Below are 18,902 nucleotides of genomic sequence, written 5' to 3' on the forward strand. Positions count from 1 at the left end.
TGGCATTGTTAGTCAGGTAGAATGTAATTTAGGGGTTTCACTGTCTCCTCCAACATGTTGCCTGAACCACCACTTCCATGCAACACATCAAAACAGATCCCTTGAACCTGATCCGTGGGTTGTCCTGTGCAAGTAATATCTGCTAATACAAAGAAAAACTAGCACGTATTTTTCATTATGTGCACATACATTGCATCCAATGCCCTCTACATGTATAACTGATTTCATCCTCCAACAACCCCGGGAGGTAGGTATGGTAATTTCCTTAAGATGAGGAAACTGAAGCACAGAGAGACTGAATGACTTGCCCAAGGTCACAGAGCTGAAAGGTAGTGGCACTAGGTTTCAAACCCAGGGAGTCCAGCTCCAGGACACACTCCAGTCTGGCTCTGAATCACTAAGGCTTCCCTTAGCTTTGTTATGTAATTTTCCAGTGAAACCTACAAATCAAATAAGTTGGATGTTCTGTGTAGGCAAATGATCTCCTTTTAGTTACTTCTCTTAAGTGTTCATTCCTTGCCAAAACATAAGACTGTTAGTGGTTCACCTTGGAAAACAGTTCAACGGGTGCTGCTGTCGCCTTCTGTTCTGTCAAGTACTGTTCCCACGACCACGCTTCTTGTGTAGTCACTGAAGGGACTGAAAAGAAAACACAGTGACTTTTCTTGAAACAGTTAGTGGCAGAAAAACAATATCTAACTGAAGATAAACATATATACATATACAAGCACGCTGATTCATCAAAGAGATCATCAGGAGACCCAGCAACTGATAAAAACCTTATCTCTCACTTGCCATGAGCATTTGGTAGAGTCATCTAACCAGTCCATACACAGTTTCTCCTGTTTCAGAACAGGCCTATGAATACTTCCCCTGCCAAGAAGACCGCTGATAAACACTTAAAATGGGTAGTTTCTTACTCCTCTCAAAGAAGAGTAAACAGGTACCAGTTTTCTAAAACATGATTTGGTTCATTTTAAGGTGAATGACCTGAAAATATCTGTACAATCTCCTTTCGCTTTCATACCTCTTTTTGGGATGAATGTCACTTGGTACAACCTTTGGAAGGCAATGTGGAAATATATGTCAAAAGCCTTAAAAATTATTCATATATAATTTTGAACCAGCAATTCTGCTTCCAGGAATTTGTCTTAATGCGATTACGGTGAGTGTGCCCAAGGGACAAACACGAGGGTTTTTATCCTAGAACTCCTCATAATAATGAAACATTGGAAACAAACTACAGGTCCACCAAGAGGGGGTTAATTAAATGAATTGTACAGATGTGTCATTTTAATAATAGGCTGTAAAATTACATTATAGAAGATTAATGGCAGAGAAAGACTATGTTAATGATACACTACTAGTGGAAAAAAACAGCAGTTTAGAAAACAAAATGATCCTTTTTGGTAAAATACATAATTGAAATGTGAAAGACTAAAATTATGTAAATCAAAATCTTAAGTGAGGTCATCTTTAGCTGCCAGGATTATGGCTTCTTCCCAGTTTTCTCTGCACTTTATTTTTCTGCTTTCCAAATTTTCTAGATCAATAGCTCTCCTTTGTAGTTCAATAAAAATATCATTTTTAAATAATAAAAATCTTAAAAGTATTGATAATTGTTTTAAGTTTATACTTCTATGTCCCAGTAATCCCCCCTCTAGGATTCACATACTAAGTAGTCATGATAAAAGTTGATAGTAAAAATATACATCAGAACATTATTACAGCAAAAATACAAAATAATATTAATATGAGAAAAAGGTCAAAAAGACTAATACATGTACCTATATACACAGGCACATATATACACATGATTTTGAAGTTATCGAAAACTGTATTTTTTAAGTAACAAAATACCTTGAGAATTTTCTAGGTTAAGTAAAATCAAAGTAAGTACATAAAACATAAAACAGATTATATTATCCTAAATTTTAAAATATAAATTTTTACATATATTGAGACATTCATTTATTCAACTTATTTATAAAGCACCTTCTTTGTGCAAGGCACTATGCATAGATATTTGTCCACACATACAAACACACAATCATAGAAAAGCAATTGAAAAGGCACAGCAAAATATTAATAGTGGCTATATGAGGGTAGTATGATTAATGTAAATATTCTTTCCTTGTTTGTTACTTTCTATCATTTTAAAATTCTCTACAAGTATTATTACCATACACACAAACACAGACACACTCACAAACACACACTCATATACACACATCCTGGAGAAGATTGGCCAAAAAGCACTGTGAGTTTTAACATTTATCTTGCTGTAAAATGTTCCTGAAGAAGATACAGATGGTAAAAGGTCAGAACTGCATGAGAATTGGTAGTGACAGGTGGTAAGATGCACCTTTAAGTCAAACATTTGAAGCCTCTCAAGACAATACAGCAAACTGATGGGATAACAAACATAAAAATCCATCACATTGTATAGGAAGAATTCATGTAGACTTTTAATCATTTAAAAAATATTTAATGAGCTTACTGTGGCAAGAAGTGTGCTGTCCATTGAAATAGAAATATAACCCAGTCCCTGATCCAGTAGATGAAAAATAAATAATATATACTATCTATCTTTTGATATACATCTATATATAATTGACCAAAAGGGAGTAATTAAAGCTCAGATTATAAAGAAAAAATCATATCAAGTTAGAGTTTAGAAACAGACACAGAGTATATACATTAATATTTACTATTTATCAGTCATAACACACTAACATGTTCTTGCTAAGAAATACTTACTAAAGTATGAGAATTTTGAAAAGCATTTTAATCATCAAATAAGGCTGACAGAATTGTCATCAATGGATTTTTCTTGCTTTGTTTGAAGATAATGAGACATCATAGTGTGATTTCCATCAAGGAGCTCACAGTCTATTCAAACATTATATACAACTTACAGATGTACTGCCATTTCTACCACAATATGAGATATTTTATTTTTCTAAATAGAGAAAGCAATTTGACAAACCCTGAAGATTCCCTAGTAAGATTATTCAACATCCCTATTTTCACATAAGCATTTTACTACATTACAATTATATGCTTTACAAAAAAACATTACGGCAGTGTTGTCTCTAAAGCAAATACAGATACCTCATTTTCTACAACAGCTGTGTTCTTAAAAAGATTGTGTGTAATTTCTCAACTTAATCATATTTCCCATTGTTATATATCATCATTTCACCAGCAGTAAATCATATCTACGATCGTCTCTTATGATCACCTAAGTCTAATAACCCTTCTAAGTTTTATCAAAAAAAGAAAACATGATACCAAAAATAACAATTTTCCATGGATTCAGTATTTTTGTAAAGCAAGAGGACTAGTCAGCAACACAGTACCAGCCAGTGAGACAGGGAAATACCATGTTCCTCTGCTCCTGGGGCCACACACAGGCCTTGTGTCTCATCACTGACTCTAGGGGGACTCACACCAGCTGAGAGGAAACCAGTTTGCTTATTTAGAATTAGGATGTAAACTCTTAAAAAGAAAGGATCTTGTTGATCTTGTCCATCACTCTATCCTTGGAGTTACAACCATGCCTGGCCATAAATATTTGTTTAATGAATTAAAGGGAAGGAAGGCAGGTGAGATAATAATTTTGGCTTTTAAAATGAATTCTAGGAGATCTATTTTGACCAACTCATTGCTCAATTTCCTGGAGAGAAGGAACCAATTATGAACAGCACTGCTTCAGGAAACGAATTTTATTTTTTATGCAATTTTCTTGAACATTCTACAGACACGACATTCATTTCACATAGTATTAGATAGGCACACAGGTTTGTAAATCCTAAATTCCATTTCTTTTCACTATATACAGTAGCTACAGCAAAACATTCCAATTATTACTCTTCTGCCACACATTACTAATATACAATATATATTTAATTTTACATGACCTGTCACTTAATATGTACCTATTCTATGCCAGGTACCAAATTACAGGGTGTGTGTGCATGTGTGTGTGTGTGTGCATGCATGTACATGATGTAAGCGTATATGTACGAATGTGTATGTTTCCATTTATTCTTTACAACACTGAATATCAGATTTGTAACCTCATTTTATAATTATAGGAAACAGGCTTACAGAGGTCACACATCTGGGAAAATGTGGATTTAAACAAAATATCTAGCCCACACACTCCCATTATACAATACTGTCTCACTTCAGCTTACACGGTGAAAATGTAGCAGAAATACCTATTAAATTACTAAATTTTAATGTAGCAGAAATGCCTATTAAATTAATAACTTTTAATTTGGCAGAAATGCCTATTAAATTAATAACTTTTAAGTTTAAAAGCACCATAAATAAGTCTGCAGGGTAATTAATAAGCTCACTCATTCATGGTGGCTGTGTAAATTGGACTCAAACTTGGGAAGTCATGTTGACAATGCATACAAGCATATCTCGGAGATACTGCAGGTTCAGGTCCAGTTCCAGACCCCCGTAATCAAGGAAATATTGCAACAAAGCTAGTCAAATGAATGTTCTGGCTTCCCAGTGCATATAAAAGTTGTGTTTACACTATACTGTAGCCTATGAAGTATGCAATAGTGCTGTGTCCTAAAAAACAACATACATAATTTAAAAATATGTTATTGATGGGGTAAGCTTAACTCTTGGTTTCAGCTCAGGTCATGATCCCGCGGTTGTGGGATCAAGCCCGTGTCGGGCTGTGCTCAGTGCAGACTCTGCTTCAGATTCTCACTCCCTCTCCCTCTCATTCACTCTCTCTCTCTCTCTCAAATAAATAAATAAAATCTTTTAAAAATATATATTTTATTGATTAAAAAATGCTGTCATCTGAGCTTCCAATGAGTGACAACCTGTTGGCTGGTGGAGGGTCTTGCCTCGATGCTGAGGCTGCTGACTGAGCGGGTGGGGGTTGCTGACAGTGGGGGCAGCTGTGGCAAAGTCTTCAAGACAGCAAACAAGTCGGCCGCACCAAATGACTCTTCCTTTCACTTGAAGGCTTAGAGGTCGTGGTGGGGTTATTCACCATCCTGATGTCAATACTGTTGTGTCTCAGGGAGGAGAGGGGCCCGAGGAGAGAAAGAGAGCGAGGGGACTGCTGGCCAGTGGGGCAGTCAGAGCACACACAACATTTATCGATGAAGTTCACCATCGTAGAGGGGTCCAGCTCATGGCACCCCAAAACCTTTACAAAAGTACCTCGAAGACCACTGATCACAGATCGTCATAACAAATATAATAATAATGAAAAAGTTTAAAATATTGTGAGAATTATCAAGCTTGACACAGAGACATGAAGTGAGCAGATGCTGTGGGAAAACTCACCAACAGACTTGCTTGACGTAGGGTTGCCACAAACCTTCAATTTGTAAAAAACCCAGTATCTGGGAAGCACAATACAGCAAGGTACGCCTGTATTTATAGCCAAAAAATAAGGTGCTAATACTTGTTGATCAATTCATCCCAACTTTAATATTATATTCTAAAAAAATGCAAAAGGAAGGACAGAGCTTGTCCTACAGCAGGACAAAGTTGGGAAAAACCTAAACATCCAACAACAGAGATCAAGTAAATTAAGGTGATAAAGGCCACACAGTATAACTTTTGCAAATGTTAGACTAAGCACAGAGCACAGGTGATATGCACCTCCGCACCAGAAGGTATGTGTTTACATATGAATACAAACCATAAGGAAACAAAGAAATGAAGATGGCTGGGTTAACGTGGTGAGATCTGTCAAGCAATGCAAAACAAAGCTGATAGATTTGGCCAGTAAAGGAAGAGGCCCCTTTTTAATATTCAGTTTATGATTTACATGGCCAGCAAAAAGCAAAATCAGCTACAGGAGCCAGCTCCCATGTCCCTTGCATAGGGTGACACTGAGACAAAGAGTCCAGATACTGCCACATGGGTGCCCAGACGTCCTGCTCCTGAGGAGCCCATTCCGTGCTGCCCTTCCGCACTTGGGACAGCCTGCAGGTGGACCCTGAGGACAGGTGACGCAGAAGGACTCAGGCCTCATCGGAACCCCAGAAGGCATAAGAAACTGTCCTGATGGCCTCCTGGGAGTGGCCTTCTGGGAGCAGCTCCTCCTTGTGAGCCTCCCATGTTCTCCTGTGCCCGGAGGATCAGACTCAGGTCATCTGTGAGTAAGCCTCGTCTACCTGGCCAACTGCATACGTGCACGGTTGCCAAGACACCATGGCAGAACCATTCCCTTACAAAAGGGGATGGACGTGGCTTTTGCAAAAGAGCAACAGGACCCCTTGCCTTGTGTGGAAATAAAGGGCCGCCTCTCGTTCTCTGAGCAGGACTAGGTGATGGTGGGGTGTGTGGGTTTCCTTTCTCATAAAGCAAAGAAGATCCCTCAACTTCTCTACAAACCTGTGGCTTTTGGTTTACATGGCCTCAGCCAAATTTGCAGATCAGCAAAAACTGCAGCACTTCCTTCACAAAAAGCAATTTGTGCCTGCCCAGATGACACATTTATGCTTTACCACCTCACTGAATTTTGCTTTGTTGTTCTACACACACCTTGAGGTTTGTTGGCTTATTCACCAGATTAGCAAGAGCAAAGTCTGGAAACTGAAAGCAAAGAATGCAGAAAAAAACTGAAAAAACCACAGGAGATGAAGTCACTACGTATGTCACACTTCCACAGCATGCCCGCCCACCCCACCCCCATGCTTTAAACCTTGGCCATGAACCAGTGTCCTCTTCCACTGACTACAATCATTTTTCTTGCCTGCAACCCCAGGTACAAGCCCACTGGAACTATCAACAAGAATGGGCGGGTGAGAAGAACCATACTGAGCCCAGACAAAATGGCCACCAGACCATTCACAGTGGGGGTCAGCTCCAGAAATAATGGTCCAGGGAAGACAGTGCTGGGAGAGAGGATTCAACTTGGGACAGTGAAATAGGAGGGTCAACTGCTGGGAAGAACAAATCTAACAGGGTGACAAAACAAAGGAGCTAAGCAGAACTCAAGTCACAAGTCAAGGAAAGGCAGGGTCAGTGCGTGGACAAGTTGAAGGCTGGTGCAGTGACTCATTTTCTTAATGGTGTGACATATGGTAGTAATGAATACATGGGTGCACGTCACTGAGCCAGGCCAGGTCCTTACAGAGAGCAGCACATTGAGACACTAGAGTTTTAGCTCTTGGAAGTATTCCTTTTACAAAATGCTCACAACATCTAATAGGATCGGGCAGCAATATCACCCTATAAAAGGGGCTTGTGCAAGGAGTATGATATATCCCAGATCAGATACCCTTAATCTTGAGAGTATTTTTCAATTCTATAAACCACAGCTGTCTCCTCTTTCATTATTTCAGATCTGGAGTTCTGAATAATTATGTTTACTTAAATCGATAAAAAAAAAACCTTTACTTTGTATGTAAATTCTTCAGATGGAGTACGCTTCCATCCATGGGTTCGAATTTTTGTTCTCAATTCTTCTTATTAAAATCCATCACATATAAAGCAGAGCATGCTATTTAAATACGGAAAGAAGCCCTGGTTGTCATTTAACTCTGTGATTTTTTTCAAACTTTGAATTTCTCTCTCACATGACCCAATTTTCCTCCTCTTAGGAGCCCCGATATTAGAAATCCCACCCGTGCACCTGCCTCCCATTTGTCCCCCTCAGGGATTACAGATTGAAAAATTGCTGATAGACAAACTCCTCACTTTGGCAATGGGAACATCCAGTTCTAGGAAACTGCACAATATTTGTTAGTAATTCTCTGAACTAAAATTAAAAATGGCAGGGGGTAAGGAATGCATAAATTATCATTTTTAAGGCTAGAACCACGTAAATCCTAAGGCTCCTGTTGCAGAGCAATACCTTGTTAATTTTATTAGCCGTAAGCACAACCCTTCATGCCAATATTACTTCACTTCAAAAGATGAGCCACATACAGCTCCATCAGGTGACAACTTAGGAAATGTGAGAAAAACAACTGTCAGTGGCAACCAACCCATCTTATCACACACTGATATAAATAATGCCTTCTTTTGTGGCACCAACTGGAATGATACAGCATTCCTAATGTTGGCAGCTTATCACTGCTAGTAACAACCTTGGAAGCAGGGGCTCCCTGAAGATACCCACACTTTCCAAGCGCCCACACTTTAATAATAACTCCGCCTTGCCACTTGTCCATGCGCTGCTAAAACATTTTTCACTTGCTCGTTCAGGCTGCTTCTCATTTTAGTACAACTGAACTCAGGAATCATTTACCACTCATTGCCCCAGACAAAGCGGGTACCGAGTACTGGGAAATACACAAGGAGCCTGACTCCTGTCCTCACATGGTATTTACTCGTGTTGGGGAGACACACATGCAGACAGACAAATGTCATGTCCAACCTGGCATATGGTAGAACTCAGTGTTTTGGTGAATAAACAAGAAGACACGAGGGCTAAAAGGCACTAGTTAGGGAACCCAAACAATGTGTCTGTGAACAAAATGAAGAAGGATTAATGATAACCAGGGAAAGCTTCCTGGAGACCGCTGCTTTCGGAGACAAACAGAAATTTAACAGGCAATCCAAGGAACAGCAGCAGGAGCAAAGCAAGAGAAGCTGGCAAGCAGGGAGCTGTTTCTGCAAATGCCAGAGTCTGCTGAGCATTAACATAAAGCTTACAGGGACACAAAGAACAGAACACTGGGCTGCTGGATTGCAAGGAGGCAGAAATGCAATCAGGAAAGTTCCCGAAAGTCTGCCTAAGGAGGCTGATCTTTATTCTTGTGGTTTAGAGAAGCCTCAGAGACTTCTGTGTGGTAAGTGGCATCATCAGAATGCACTAAGCAGGGCTAGGTAAGGATGAAGCAGATGTTCGGGACGAAGGCCACAGACTGACAGTGAAAATGCAAAAGATTTGGCAAGAGAGAGCATGGATGTTCCCTAAAGGAAAGGTGGGGACAAAACCAAGGGACAATGTAGAAATGAAACCAACAGGCCACAGCAAACAACTGCTTGGGGTGGGGTGGTATAGGAAGAAGGCTGAGATGATCTTGAGGTTCAGTCCTGGGTACCCAGAAAGAGATTCAAAAGTTGAAGGAGCATCACTAGGTGTTGTAGAAAAGATGGGATTATTTTCAGAGATGTTGAATTTTAGGTAGCTGGAATAATCTCGGTGTATAAATCCAACAAAAGACAGTTCCAAATTTTTCAGAAAGAGGCAACAATGGAAGAAGCCCAAGAAAGAAGTAAGGACAGAATGTGAAAGTCTGTGTCAGAGGTAAGTGAGGCACTGGGGAAGCACGAGGAATACTCAGAGTTGGAAGGGGCCCAAGGAGACATACAAGACCTGGGAGCTGGAGGAAGGGGGGAGGGTTTCCCAAGGGCTGGAGGATCAGTACCATCAAAGGTTGGAGAAGGTCAAGTAAGACTAAGCAGGGAGAAGAAGCCATCGGGCTTGGCAGTCAGGGTGTTGCTGTTATATCACGGGGACAGATGTCCATGGAAGAATGAGAGCAGAGGTCAGACTCAAGGGGCCAAAGTGTGAAAAGCAGGCCTGGTGAAAGCCGCAAGTAGGGGCTACACCTGGAGAAGTTTGCAAATGAAGAGGAAGAGACAGGTAACCAGAGAGCTGGAGGGGGAACAGCATTAATGAGAAAGGAATTCCTCTTTTTTCCGGACTCCAGAGAGAGGAGAGCATCTCAGTTCCTGAGCTGAGGGAAATGAACTGAGAGAAGTGCAGCTCTTAGAGGAGAGGGGATGAGCAGTGGGGGAGAGCAGCAGAAAGAGAAGCATTTCCACAAGGACCCTAGTATGAAAAGGCAGTGATGAAGGTCATTCCAAAGAGAGGACTTGCAGGGTGTGAGGGAAGATGGAGGGACATCACTCCTTCCCTCCTTCATGAGGTAGGAGGGCATCTGCTGGGAGTCCAGGAGACAGTGGGGAAAGAGAGCAGAAATTCAACCAGGACCAGACGGAAGGAACACAGAGCAGTCCTGAGAGCCCCACTCCATGAAGCTGGTGATTCTGCACAGGGGCAACGGGTACCACAGGCCCTTCTCCATCAGCTCTTGGGAGTAGGAGCAGATGGTTACGTTTGAGTACAGCTGGGAACAGAGGAGGAAGGAGATGGCCAGTGGACTGGGGGACATGCGAACATGAGGTAAAATGTGTAAGGGGCCCTAGCTAGTGCGGGAGGCACAGGAAGGCTGAAAACAATGGACACGGAACAAGAAGGAATAGAAAACCTAAAATACAGGCCCTAAGTATTTTTTTAAAGCTTCCCCAAAAAATGAAGGAGTGAGGAGAAGTAGAGGTTCTGAGGGTGTGATCTCGAAGAGCATTTCAGAATTCAGGATCTGGTAAATCAATAGTTTCTCCAGCACACATGTATGGCTGGTGCTTGTGTTCAGGTGTTGCAGCAAGTGGCCAGAAGGACAAGGTAAGGGACTGACACGGGAAATCTGAGTTTTGCAGAGAAGAGAGGTGTGTAAGCAAGTCATTCGAATACTGTGGTTTTTCCAAGTGTGGGCATCCCCTGGAAACTTGTCAGAAATGCGAGTTTTAGAGGCCATACCCCAGAATTAATGATTCAGAAACTGGGGGTGAGACCACCAGCTTGTGTTTTAACAGTCCTTCTAAGTGATTCTGATACAGGCTGAAGTTTGAGAACCACTGCTTTTATATTTTTTAAGATAGATAGATGATAGATAGATAGATAGATAGATAGATAGATAGATAGATAGATAGATTATTTATTTATTTATTGATTGATTGATTGGGGTGCCTGGGTGGCTCAGTCAATTAAGTATCTGACTTCGGTTCAGGTCATGATCTCAGGGTTCTGGGATCAAGCCCTGCATTGGGAATCCCCACTCAGTGGGACGCCTGCTTGTCCCTCTGCCTATCCCCTTCTCCCTGTTCATGTGCTCATTCCCTCTCTCACATAAATAAAATCTTATTTATTTATGTGAGAGAGAGAGCAGGGGATGGGCAAAGGGAGAGGGAAAGAGAGAGAATCTCAAGCAAATTCCCCACTGAGGGTGAAGCCCGATGTGGGGCTTGATCCCATGACCCTGAGATCGTCACCAGAGCTGAAACCAAGAGTCAGATGCTCAACCAACTGAGCTATCCAGGCACCCCAAGAACTGCTGTTCTAACATAACATGCAAAAATCTGAAAAGTAGAGAGAAAACTAATTCTGACTGATATCATCAAAGAAGACTTTCCAGATGACATGACATTTGCCTTAAAGGAAAAACATCCTCAAAGTGTGGTACGCGGATCTGCAGCATCAGTATTACCTGAGGAATTGTTAGAAATACAAATTTGGGGCATCAATTAAAATCTCAGTGTCTGCTGAATCAGAAACTCTGGGGCTGGGGCCTAGCAATCTGCTTTCACAAGCCCTGGAGGTGGCTCTGACGCAGCTAACATTTGAGAACCATTGCCCTAGAGTGGGGTCAGGCTCCAGCTACTGATGGCCCTAAAGACAGGGGCAAGATGGGCACACCCTGACCACAGTCTTGTCCCAACTTCCATGAGTCTCCATGCTCTCCCCCAACATGTACTTTTACAGTAGAGCCCATTACTTGAGAAAGCCTGAGTGATCGAGCTCTCTTGCAAAAGAAAGAATCTGATTACAAGATGCAAAGAATTTCAGTCTTAGCCTATATTGCTGAATGTTTTTAAGCAAAGCAATGCCATAAGTTTTGGTCTTATTTCTCCTCTGCCCTGTCCATTGTTGGTTTTGTAGTTGTATTGATTAAAAAAAATAAAAAAGATACTATGGGTGGAAGTTGGACAGATAATGGAATTGAACAGGGAGGGAGGACTGGTAACAGAGACACCAGAAAGGAGGCTGTCTCAACAGGCAGGCATGAGCTAGTGAGGTCTGGACATGAGACAGCTGCTCTGGCTTTGAGGACTGAGGTTGAGAGGAGCAGAAAGAATTCAGAGGGACTTCTGAAAGGGAACTGACAAAATTGGACAATCGATGAGATGGGAAAGTGAGGGCTTTGACATTTCAGCCTTAGGAGACAGAGTCTCCGCAGACACACTCATAGTGTGTCTGCCCCTGAGCAAGACAAAACTCAGAGGAGCAGACTTAGAGAGCAACATGAACACACTTTCAGAAATGCTGAATCTCTGAAATCTAAAGGGGTCTAAATGATATTTAGGGTGAACTATGTGGAGGCATTAAGAACACAGATTTTTGAGGAAAAAGATCAGAACTGGGAACTTGGATTTAGTGGCCATCCGTGAATAAGGGGTTAAAGCAGAGGAGATCCTCAGGGAATGTGTGCAAAGCACAAAGTAGGTAGGGCCAAAAACAGAATCCTAGGGAATGGCAGCATTTAAGATGTGCACCAAAGAAAAACAATCAGTAAAGGATAGTGAGAAGGGACAACCAGGGAAACAAGATGAATGAGGAAATACTTTCAGAAAACAATACTTTCTGCAAGAAAACAAGGAATGGGCACTGGTCCAAGGAAGTCTAGAGGTGACTAGGAGGAAGACTGGAAGCAGAGTCTGTGATGAAGACAAGGCTCATAGGTCTGCATATGGACATGGATACCAGAAAGAGTAATCTTCAGAAGTGACAAGGCTCAAAGACCCATGAGATTCCAGTCATGAGGAGCCATGTAGGACAGAGACAACCAAAGTGAGCCAGGTACGCTCACTGATTCTACAAACAGAATCTTCTATGACAGAGATCCTGTATTGTCAGGTGCTAACGATTCAAAGATTAATAAAATAGAGTATTTGCCCTTCAGGAGCATGCAGCTAACTATTGGAACCAGATAACTATTATGGAATAAGGAAAACTGCCCCTGCGGAGATGTGAGCTAAGAGCTGTGAGAACACGGTGGCCAGGATAATTAACACTGTCTTGATGACACTATCCATTCTGTTTTTATTTTTCGTTCAAGAAATACTCATTGAATGCTTACTATATGTTAGGAGCTCATAATACAGTCTGAAACTAAAACAATCCCTACCTTTATCCACCACCAATTCTAGTGAGTGAAAACAGATAAGATAAATAAGTAAAATAGATAGTGTGTCAGGTGGCAATAGGGGTTAAGGAGGAAATAAAACAGAGAAAGGGGGTAAGCAGTATTAGCAGCAGGTGGGGCTCTGTAATTTTAATATGATGCCTTCTCACCAGAAACAAGGCAGGTAAAAACATAATGGAACGGCATCTTTAATACCACGAAAGCCATAAAACTGTCAAGTAAAATTACATATCCAATGAAAACATCCTCCAAAAAGAGTGAAATAACAATATTTTCAGACTAAATAAAAACTTATTTTGACATGTCTATCATTTCTGTCACAGAATACAGTTTCCACTCCGGACCAACTTCTACCTCAGTCCTAAGAGAATTCATTTTAGTCTCCTAAAAATATTCTTGTAAAACCTTTTTTTAAAAAAAATTTAAGTCTTTAATCTATTTGTAATTCATTTTTATATAGACACATGTTCAGTTTGACAAGCATAATCTATCAAGAAGTCTACACTTTGTTCTCCTGGTCTGATTTCCCTGTATGTACTACGTATATTATATTAGCCTACGCGTAATATGTTATATACACCTCTTTCTGGTTTCTCTATTCTGTGCCACAGATTCTTGCCTGTTACTACACAACCAGAATGTTGGGGAGTTCAGTATATAATTTTAACAAGTTTAAATTAAAACCACTTGGGATTCTACTTTGGAACTGAATTAAATATTAATTTGGGAGCTTCTGGGGAAGAAGGCAGAGGAGGAGGACCCTAAGCTCACCTCATCCCATGAACACAACTAAGTAACATTCATATCGGTGTAAATGACCCAGAAGAGGACCCAAAGACTGGCAGAACAGACTCTCCATGGCTACTTGTAGAGAAGAGGCCACTCTGAAGAGGGTAGAAAGGGCAGAGATGAGGTAGGGAGAAAAACAAACACAGGACTGGCCACAGGAGGGAGGGACACCGTGGGTACGGAGAGGGAAGAAAAAAAGACTCTCACCCCAGGGACCCCATGGGGAAGACAAATCCCAGTACCATCTGGTTTTGAAAACCAGAGGGGCTAAATTTCATGAGTTCTTACAGCCAGCAGGACTTAAAATCTGGAACATTAAAAATCAGCAGGCTCAGCTCTGGAAGAGCCAAGAGGGCAGGAGGAAACAGAGTCTACACCCTTGAAAAGACAGCACAACAAATATCCCCGAGGAGATACAGCATAGAAGCAGCAGTTTAAAAAACGACTGGGGTATACAGAAGAGCAATTTGTTTACTAATGTCAGAGCCTGTGCTGGAAGAGCAGGGATTGTTGGGAGACTTCTGGAACAAAGGAGCTTGTGGGTGCCATTTCCCACCCCACTCCCCAACATAAACACACAGCCACCTACAGGAACCAGTGCAGGGCTGACACTTACTACCTAACTTGCTAACATCACACATGCCCTCCCTCACACTTCTACAAATCCGCGCTCTTCAACTCAGCCTGCCTCAGTTCTGTGGACCAGCACAAAGCTCACTAACACTGCACCTCAAACCCCACACACTTCTGCAGTCCTGCCCCCTCCAATACACTCAGCTGGAGGCCATCCAAACTGGGCTACAAGCCTGGCAGTGCGTCAGCAGCCCCAACAAGAGCCAGCAGCACTCCAAAGTGACTCCTGCCCCAGGGAGGAGGAGAGATAACCACACACAGCAGTCAGCCGGCTGGGAACACACAGCTACTTTGACTGCAGGCCCTGCCCATCAACGAAAGCTTCGCAGGGGACAACATAGAGAAAGTGCCCTGCCGTTTGGTGCTACTGCATCTCTGGCAAATGCATGTTCTGATTCAAGTTAAGCCCAAGGCGTTCCCAGACTGGCTCATTAACACCACAGGGACCAGCACTGCCCACAAGAGGCAAAGAAAGCCACTGCAGATGACTGCACCAACGGAAAAAGCAGCTCAGCCACAACAGTAGAACACACACAATACACAGAGTTGATAGCCCTGCAGCAGGTTCTGTTGAACAGGAGACACCACAGGGCACGACAGGATCTCTCCCTCAAAATACCATACTTTCACGAGCAGGCAACGTAGCTGATTTTCCTAACACAGAGACACCAGAGAAGTCAGTCAAAATGAGGAGACAGAAAAATATATCCCAAATGAAAAAGAAACAGATATAAGTAATATGCCCGATAGAGAATTTAAAGTAATGATCATAAAGGTAACTACTGGACATGAGAAAAGAGGACATCAGCGAGACCCTCAACAAAGATTAAAAAAGGAAGTCAGACATGAAGAATCTAATAAATGAAATTTAAAATACACTAGATGGAATAAATATTAGACTAGAGAAAGCAGAGGAACAAATCAGCAACCTGGTGGACAAAGTAATGGAAAGTAAGCTGACCAGGCGAGGAAAAAAAGAATTATGCAAAATGAAAACAGATTTAGGGAACAGAACAACCCCATCAAGCATAATAACATTCACATTATAGGAATCTCAGAGGGAGAAGACAGAGTAAAGGGGGCAAAAAATTTATTTGAGGAAATAATAGCTGGAAACTTCCTAAATCTGAGGAAGGAAACAAATCCAAATCTAGGAAACACAGAAATCCCCCAACAAAATCAACCCAAGGAAGTCCACATGAAGGTATATAGCAATTAAAATGGCAAAAAGGAGTGATAAAAAGAGAACTTTAAAAGCAGCAAGAGAAAAGAAAACAATTACATACATGGAAAACCATACAAAGCTATCAGTGGGTTTTTCAGAAGAAACTTTGCAGGCCGGAAGAGAGTAGCATCATATATTCAAAGTGCTGAAAAGGAAAAATATGCAGCCAATAATACTTTATCCAGCAAGGCTTTCATTCAGAGTAGGAGACATAGTTTGCCAAACAAAAGGGAAAGAAATTCATGACCACTAACCAGGCCTACAAGAAATGTTAAAGGGGCCTCTCTGAGAGGGAAAGATCAAAGCAAGAGTAAGGAAAGTAGGAAACAAAGAGCAATAAAAATAAGGATATCTGTAAAAATCAGTCAAGGGACTCACAAAATAAAAAGAGGTAAAGTATGATACCATATACCTAAAATGTGGAGAGGAGTAAAGAATGGGCTCAAACTTAAGTGACCATCAACTTAATATAAACTGCTATGTGCATAAGATGTTACATATAAACCAAATGGTAATCACAATTCAAAAATGAGTAACGGAGATGCAAAAAACAATCAGAAAATAATTCAAGTAAATCACTAAAGAAAGCCAACTAATTATGAGAAAAGAGTACAAGATAAGAAAGGAACAGAGAAAAACTAGAAAAACAACCATAGAACAGTAACGAAATGGCCTTAAATACGTATCTATCAATGTTACTTTGACTATAAATGGATTAAATGCTCCAATCAAAACACACAGGTGATAGAATGGATAAAAAAAAACAAAACCCTTCTATATTCTGCCTACAAGAAACTCATTTCAGACCTAAAGACAAATTGCAAATTGAAAGTGAAGGGATGGAGAAGAATTTATCATGCAAATGGATGTGAAAAGAAAGCCAAGGTAGCGATACTTACATTGGACAAAGTAGACTTTAAAACAAAGAATGTAACAAGAGACAAAGGAGGACACTATATTATCATTAATGGGATAATCCAACAAGAAGACATAACAATTGCAAATATTTTTGCACACAGCATGGGAGCAACCAAATATTTAAAACTGTTAATAACAAACATAAGGGAACTACACGATAGTAATACAATAATAGTAGGGGACTTTAACACCCCACTTATATCAATGGATAGATCATCCACACAGAAAATCAACAAGAAAACAGTGGCTTTAAGGGCACCTTGAACCAGATAGATTTAAGAGATATATTCAGAACATTCCATCCTAAACGGCAGAATACATATTCTTTTCAAGTGCACATAGAACATTCTCCAGAAGAGATCATGTAGTAGGTCACAAAACAAACCTCAACATATTCAAAAAGATCAAAGTCATACCATGCATCTGTTATGACCAAATGATATGAAACTAGAAATCAACCACAAGAAAAAATCTGGAAAGAGCACAAATACATAGAGGTTAAATAACTTATAACTAAACAATGAATGTTTCAACCCAGAAATCAAAGAGGAAATCAAAAATATATGGAGACAAATGAAAATGAAAACACAATGGTCCAAAATCTTTGGGATCCAACAAAAGCTGTTCTAAAAGGGAAGCTTATAGCAATACAGGCCTACCTCAAGAAGCAACAAAAATCTCAAATAAATAATATAACCTTACACCTACAGGACCTAGAAAAGGAACAAGCAAGACCCAAAATCATTAGAAGGAAGAAAATAGTAAAGATCAGAGCGTAAATAAATGAAATAGAAACTAAAAACAAACAAACAATAGAACAGATCAATGATCAATGAAGACAGGAGCTGGTTCTTTGAAAAGATCAACAAAATTGACAAATATTTAGCCAGACTCATCAAAAAAAAAAAAAAAAGAGAACTTAGACAAAATCACAAAGAGGAGAAATAACAACTGATACCACAAAAATACAAACAATTGTAAGAGAAAATTAGGAAAAATGACATGGCAACAAATTTAACAACCTAGAAGAAATGGATAAATTTCTAGAAACATAACCTCCCAAAACTGAATCAGGAAGAAACAGAAAATTTGAACAGACCAATTACCAGCAATGAAATTGAATTCGTAATAAAAAAAACTCCCAAAAAACAAAAGTCCAGGACCAGGTGGTTTCACTGGTGAATTCTACCAAACATTTAAAGAAGAGTTAATACTATTCTCAAACTATTCCAAATAATGGAAGAGGAAGGAAAACTTCCAAATTCATTCTACAAGGCCAGAATTACCCTGATACCAAAACCAGATAAAGACATTGTAGTAAAAGATAACCATAGGCCATTTTCTCTGGTGAACATAGATGAAAAAGTCCTCAACAAAATATTAGCAAACCAAGTCCAACAATACATTAAAAATAACATTCATCACAATCAAGTGGGATTTATTCCACAAGCAAGAATGGCTCAATTATTTCTAATTCAATATATGTGATACATCATATCAATAAGACAAAGGATAAAAACCATATGATCATTTCAATAGATGAAGAAAAAGCATTTGACAAAGTACAGCATCTGTCCATGATAAACAAAGTAGGTTCAGAGGGAACATAACCCAACATAATAAAGGCCATATATGAAAAACTCACAGCTATCATATTCAGTGGTGAAAACTGAGAGCTTTCCCCCCTAAGATCAGAAATAAGACAAGGATGTCACTCTCACCACTTTCATTCAACATAGTACTGTAAGTCCTAGCCACAGCAATCAAATTAAAAAAAAAGAAATTAAAAGGCTTCCAAACTGATAAGAAGTAAAACTTCTATTAATTGCAGATAACATGATATTATATATAGAAAACCCTACAGACTCCACCAAAAAACTACTAGAACTGATAAATGTAAGGTCACAGAATACAAAAATCAATGTACAGAAATCAGTTGCATTTCTATACTCTAATAATGAAGCAGCAGAAAGAGAAATTAAGAAAATAATCCGATTTACAATTGCCACAGAAATAATAAAATACCTAGGAGTAAACTTAACCAAGGAAGTGAAAGATCTGTACTCTGAAAACTATAAGACATTGATAAAAGAAATTGAAGATGACACAAACAAATGGAAAGATATTCCATGCCCATGGATTGGAAGAACAGACATTGTTCAGCTGTCCATGCTACCCAAAGCAATCTACACATTTAATGCAATCCCTATCAAAATACCAACAGCATTTTTCACAGAATTAGGACAAATAATCCTGAAATTTTATTTATTAATATATATTTATTTTTAATATACATAACAGATGTGGGATGTGTGTGTGTATATATATATGCAATATATATAATA

General features: G+C 39.9%; 1 protein-coding gene across 1 annotated transcript in view; it reads right to left on the reverse strand.

Annotated features, from left to right (window-relative positions):
* Nucleotides 1–18,902, reverse strand: part of L3MBTL4 (L3MBTL histone methyl-lysine binding protein 4) — a 411,329-nt gene that overhangs the window by 344,547 nt on the left and 47,880 nt on the right. The window contains exon 4 of the mRNA XM_028123942.2: nucleotides 548–639. Coding sequence (XP_027979743.1) covers nucleotides 548–639 — 92 coding nt within the window. The remainder of the gene's footprint in view (nucleotides 1–547; nucleotides 640–18,902) is intronic.

Source organism: Eumetopias jubatus, unplaced genomic scaffold (genome assembly GCF_037043125.1).
Source record: "Eumetopias jubatus isolate StellerSeaLion01/CBP00866 unplaced genomic scaffold, mEumJub1_p1.0 scaffold_16, whole genome shotgun sequence".
NCBI classification, from domain to species: Eukaryota; Metazoa; Chordata; class Mammalia; order Carnivora; family Otariidae; genus Eumetopias; species Eumetopias jubatus.